This window comes from Formica exsecta, unplaced genomic scaffold (genome assembly GCF_003651465.1).
Source record: "Formica exsecta isolate Colony F162 unplaced genomic scaffold, ASM365146v1 scaffold423, whole genome shotgun sequence".
Classification (NCBI taxonomy): Eukaryota; Metazoa; Arthropoda; class Insecta; order Hymenoptera; family Formicidae; genus Formica; species Formica exsecta.
In genome coordinates, this window is record NW_021851472.1 from 327,575 (window position 1) to 333,891 (window position 6,317).

The 6,317-nt window shown below is 30.8% G+C and overlaps 1 protein-coding gene across 1 annotated transcript in view; it reads left to right on the forward strand.

The window, feature by feature from the left end:
• The window catches only part of LOC115240265 (probable G-protein coupled receptor 158), a 115,253-nt gene that overhangs the window by 26,699 nt on the left and 82,237 nt on the right, over positions 1-6,317 (forward strand). The window contains exon 2 of the mRNA XM_029815322.1: positions 1,118-1,301. Coding sequence (XP_029671182.1) covers positions 1,118-1,301 — 184 coding nt within the window. The remainder of the gene's footprint in view (positions 1-1,117; positions 1,302-6,317) is intronic.

Here is a 6,317-nt window from a genome sequence, read left to right on the forward strand (position 1 = left end):
ACGACGCTACAAACGACATTGATTATCATCCCCCGGTACGATACAAGGTGGATTGGAAAAATAACGTTTCTCACATTTAAGCGGGGATCATGCTCGATAAAACTCAGCAACTTCTTCGCATGGGGGTGGAAACACGTTGCCGTGACCGGAGGGAAGGAAAGGCGGAAAGGCGAGTAGTAGCAAGTCGACGAAAAAACAGATACGACGAAGCTCGTTTTCTTTATCTGCTCGGGACTTGGAGACGATTTCTCGCGGCACCTTATCTCTCTCTCTCTCTCTCTTTCTTTTGCCGTCTCTTGTATATGTACATATATATATATATATTTATACCCTATAGTCCCTAATATCTCTCTACGGTGCACGTGCACATACTGCAGTTGGATAAAGTTACGTGTCTCGGAGTCTCGACTCCTATTGTTAGATCTTTGAATTACCAGAATCTTACTCGGAGCCTTACACAGTGGATTTGTGGAGTCTGGATGTCTAAGTCCTCGGAGATTAACTTCAGGAAATGTTGTCTCAATGAATGGCCACAGAAGTAGGAATAAAGGAAGGATAGTTTCTTTTGAGAGAATTAATTCAGAAGATACTTTCAGTAAAAGCAAAAGATAGCTTTCAATTTTGTTTTGTAAAGCATCTCTGCGAGAAATTTTATCAACAATTCATAGTGAATACAGTAATAATTAGACAATTAATAATAAATAAGACAATTGCGTGTAAATATCTTCATATTTGAACTGCATTGATTTTCCAATTTTTGTATAATTTAAATAAATAATTATAAAATTCTTTTAAAAATAATAATGGATTCATTGAAAGTCAATGGATAATAAAAAAATGATACGAATAAAACATATGGACAATCGAGACACTGAGACAATTTCAATATCGACAATGCGATTAATTTTTGATTTAATGTGTCGCAATTAATAACGTACTAATAACGTATCAATTAATTTATACATCAATGAGTATTAGTACATATTAATTCTCGTGTATTGAATTAAAAATTAATTAATCAAGTATAGTAATTAGATTGTCATTATAGCATACGGATCCTTTAATTAAATTTCGGGAAGGAATAGACCCGACCTATTTAATGGTTTCTCTGTTCCAGGATTCCACACCTATACGTTGAACGAAAGCGTGCACACGGAAAGGGAGGAGGACGAAATCCTGACAGTGAAATACGAGGATGGCAGGTGGTCGAAACCGTATTACGACTGCGGAGGTGGTAATATCTGGATGCTGACCTATACGGTACCCTTCTTCGGATACGTCAACGACACCTATTTCTTCAAGTAAGTGCGGATCCTCCCTTTGCGTCGTTAATCGCACATAACTTATTTAATTAATGGATCAGAGAGACGTCATGATTTTTTACACCTCATACGTCTGCATTTTTAATAATTTATTCAACCCTTTCAAATGTATAAGTAAATGTTCTAAATTTTGATTACATAAAATATCATTATCGATTCTGTTTACGAATCGAAGAGTAACAAAAGATTTCCAATGCTTAATGTTTCATATAAATCGATCTAATAATCTAATATATTCATATGAGAAGGTGAATTTACGTGATATCGTATCATTAAATGTAATGAATAATTTCAAATTTCCATCAATCGGATTGTCGGCTCTATTGTCGAAATGATACGGTGATCCATCAATCTCTACTCTTTTCATGTAGAAAAAAAAATAGGACGTAAAAGAATTTGTGAGAGCACTGCATAATTTAAGTGCCACTCACCATTATAAACGCATTATCACTCGTGAATTAAAAACTTTCGTCGTACTATCATTTTTGTTTCGAAATTTGAATCTAAGGGCCTGTGAATGGAAAAATCCTCCACGGTATGTATAAGAATTTTAGAATAGAAACTTCAAAGAATTCTGAAGATTTGGAAATCCAATTGTCAAAGTGTTTGAGAACATTGGAGATTCTAGATAACGTATTTTCACTGAATCATATTTCTCATGAAAATGTAAGGTCGGACTCTTTTATTAGCAATCTTTTTGCATCTCGAGATAAAAAAGACTAACATAATTTGCAGGATTCATTTAACATACAAATTTTTAAATTATACTCTATAATGAAGGAAGTAATTAATTATAATAACGGTAATTAACATCTCCCTTTTCTAATTCGATAATATGAGAATTTATTTTCTGATTTTCTTTTTTCTTACGAAGTAATTACGTTCAGCTTAATTATTAAAGTGTCGTAATTCTTTCGATTGTTATTGCTTTTCTCGCACCATTTGCAGCCGTCCGTTTTATAGGTTCAAGGTCAATTTGATCGTAATTCTGACGTAAATTTGATCAGCAGATTGGCGCCGCCTGCGTAATGAAACACCAGTATCGTCGTAGATATAAAAAGAGAAAAACAATATCAAGGATCGTATATATGCACACAGTGAATTCTTTTTAATGACGCTGTTAATTTAAAAATCGGATAATATCCAGTTACATTGTTCGATGCTCCACTTTACCACAAAAATTACAAAGATATCATTTTCTAAGCGTGCTTTATAATGGCGATGTCTTTTTCGTTAATGAATTTAAAAAGGAAAGAAAAAAAATTGGATAAATGAAGAAAATCTGACACGTTATTTTAAACGTAATAAGTTCTCGAGAGGAATTGCACGATATATATATATACAGGTTGTCCTTAACTAATTTATATATCGACTAACTTGGCAGTTTTTTTTTATCACGATTTTTTAAATCACGATATTTTCTTGAAAAATGCCTTTTAAAAAACATTGTTTCTTCAAAAACAATTATTCAAGTGACTTTCTTAATAGACTTTATTACGGAATCGATAATGTAAATTAAAGTATTTTCTATATAAATTTTGTATTAATTATTTTATGATTATTGGATATCAGTCAATAAGCGTACGATAATGTATAATTTAATATAAAAATATGGAAACAATTGCAACATTTAACGAGGAAGCGTCAATTAAAAATAACAATTTTTCACGATGAAAATTGTTATAGATAGAAAAAGAAAATAAGACACATGGAAATTTCTTCATTGACACTTTTTCACTATATTTATTATATAAATATTTTATTCATTCAATCGTGCAACAATATTTTTAGAAACAATATTTTTTCACCAAATCTGTTTGTTATTATATTTATTATTCCGATAAAGCTCACGAAGTATTGTACTTATAGTTGTTAAAGAAGTAAAGAAGCTTATTATATCTCCCTTTCTTTTCTCGTGGAAAAGCCTGCTTTCTGAAGAAAAGCGTCTTACATTCGTATCGTCTGTGCGTTCAATATCGCAAAATTCTTTATTTTCAAATATATAAGGCGTAATTATAATAACATTATTATGACAAATTGAATTTGTAATCAATCACATTTTAAATTTCCAAGAGCGATATTAATTTTATTAACGACAAATATGCTATATAAACTCTATATATAAGATCTTAGAATTGACAAAAATAATTACATATTATTATTAGTCTTTACAACAACACCTTGTGGACAAGCTGCTACGACATTTCTATCCGGAACATATATGATACTATATTGAACTGCGTCATTTATGGAAATTGTTTCATTTGTCGACGTTTCATTTGTCGACATTTCATCTGTCAATATCTCTTTCATTGACGTTTCTTCTTGACAAGTCTCAGGTGGAATTATCGTCATCAATATCACAATTATCAATAAAATATTCACGTGAAACTTCATTTTTTAATAATGCCGCAAAACTCGCGATGCTTTAAATAAATAAAAATTAAAAACCACGAGTAAAAAATATTATTATTTAAAAAATATATTACTCTTTGCACTTTACACATTTGCGCATGACGTCAATAACCACCCGTTTATTTATGATGAATATTTATAATATTTTATGTATATTTTATATTTATTTTTATTTGAAAAAAATATTATATTTTTACAAACTACTTATTTATTTGCCGTTTATTTAATTTATTTTTTAAATTTATTTATAATATATATAAATGTAATTTATATAAATCTAATTGATCAAATTAATAGAACAAAAATTTTGAAACTACACACACACACATGTGCAAATAGTTAATATAAGCAGAGGGATAGGCATTTAAAGTCATGGTTGCTCGCACCGGACATTTACACGGCAGTAGAGTTATGTCATTCCGTGACAGCGGAGTATGTGCGAGAAGTTCACGATCATGTTTGCCTTTGAGAATCGGCGAAACTGAACGCGGCAAGAGTAGAGAGCACAAAAGGCGCATATCGTGCGACCACATAGTGGTCGTATTATGTAGCTGCTCTAATGATAGTCCGTTCGTTCGCGTTCTCTTGCACCCGCGCGTATACAAGGGGGTGGCAACAAGTGAGTGGGTGAACGCTGTGAAAGTTACACTAAAGTTACCAGCTCGCCCGCGGACGCGAAACTTGTCGATATTAGTAGGGAAGTTGCTCGCCAACAAACTGTCGTAACTATCGCGAATTTTCCGAAGATCCATCGACCGGTCGATCCGCTCGCGGAATCGCCCATCGTTCTTCTTCCCATTCTCGCGGTCGTTCGAAATCGTTGAACTTCGTCCAACTATAGAAATTTCTTGCGCGTGAATATGAAAATAGTTGAAATATTCGATAGAAGAAAATTCTAGCAGATTCGCATTCCTCCTTGAAAATGAGATTCTCAATAACGACGCTTTTTTAGCAAGAGCAAAACTTTGTCAATTTATTATTCGAGAGAGGCAGATGTTCGATCGATTTTTTGGAACATATATGCTATTCTTGTTAAATTGATTTCTGGATTATCGCGAAAGTATGAGAATTTGGAAATATATTCTTTAGCCAATGTTTTGAATCAGGTTTTCTATAAAATAAACTTGATTGATGAGACAATCGAAGATTAATATATAATATTAGCAATTTATATATTTATAGTATTTTGCCATATTTTATAGTATAATTATATACATAAATGTATTTTTTTTTCGAGAAATATCTTAATTAATTTTTTATTAATAAATGTTGGACGAAAAGAGATATAAAAAAGGATTAATTATAAGAAGATTGACAGCATGAAAATTGCGGAGTAACTCAAGTGTCACTCATCAAATGAAAAATTTGTTTCCAATCATTTTATTATTTAAAATAAACTTGTATGAATAAATATCTTACATTTTTTTAGTTTCACTTCAAATTTTAGTTATCAACGATTAAAATTAAAGATGCTTGCCAGGCGAATTTTTAGTTAGATTTTGACAAAAGCTTTTCTTTTAAGAATATAAGTATCGAATCACTTAATATTGCAATATCAAAAGCTGTCAAAAAGATATGATTTCCAATTAAATTTTAATAAAAGAAAATTGAAATGTATTTTTTGATTAGAAATATCGTATCCTCTATTCATGCGCGATTTGTCCAATCGCGTACAAAACGATTTAAATGTTATTCATATGTTAAATTACCTTGTTCATATGTTAAGTCACCATGCACTATATTAAAGGACTGAGCGACAATTATCTTTCCTTTGACCCTCCGGACAAAAGACATGACTAACGATGTTTCTATTCGAGACAATTATATTTTATGGTTGCAAATGAGGTACAGAATTTCATGTTTTGTATGACAATATTTCATCCGTCGATGTTTCTTTCATTCGGTGTTTTTTACTCTTGACAAACTTTAAATGGAATCATAATGACCATTAATATCACGATTATCAGCAAAATATTCACGAGAAATTTTATTTTCGATGCCGCTCCCGATTTTTTAAATAATAAAAAGATTGGAAAATCAAAGCTTGAATATCGTTTATCCCTATTTTTTGAATAGTCCTTTCTTCTAATTATTTAAATTTTTTTAAATCTTCTATTATGCACGAAAAAATTATTCCATTCAAAACTTACTGCTCCATATTTTTGTCAAATACTTTTATGAATCTTTTTGAATTACTTTAAATATATTTTATCATCTTTGTTTCTCTCTCTTAGATCACTGATTCAGTGATCACTGCAGGCCTATCATTTATATCCTTCCGATCACGTAAACAAAGTGAGAAAAACCGGTTATTAATAAATTCGAGAATTTCACGAACACATATTTGAAGAAACTATGGCTGTTATACAAATTTATTTATTTACATATTAATTATCAATCTTGATATGCTATAATAGATGTTTAAAAGATATGATCAAGTCTCTATGATAGATGAAACTTATATGTAGTAAATAAAATGTAATGAATAAACATTCGCTTTTGCGCGAAACGATTACATTTGAATATAAAAACGAAGAGAAAATCTATATAGATAAATGAAAAATATGATAGACTCTTATA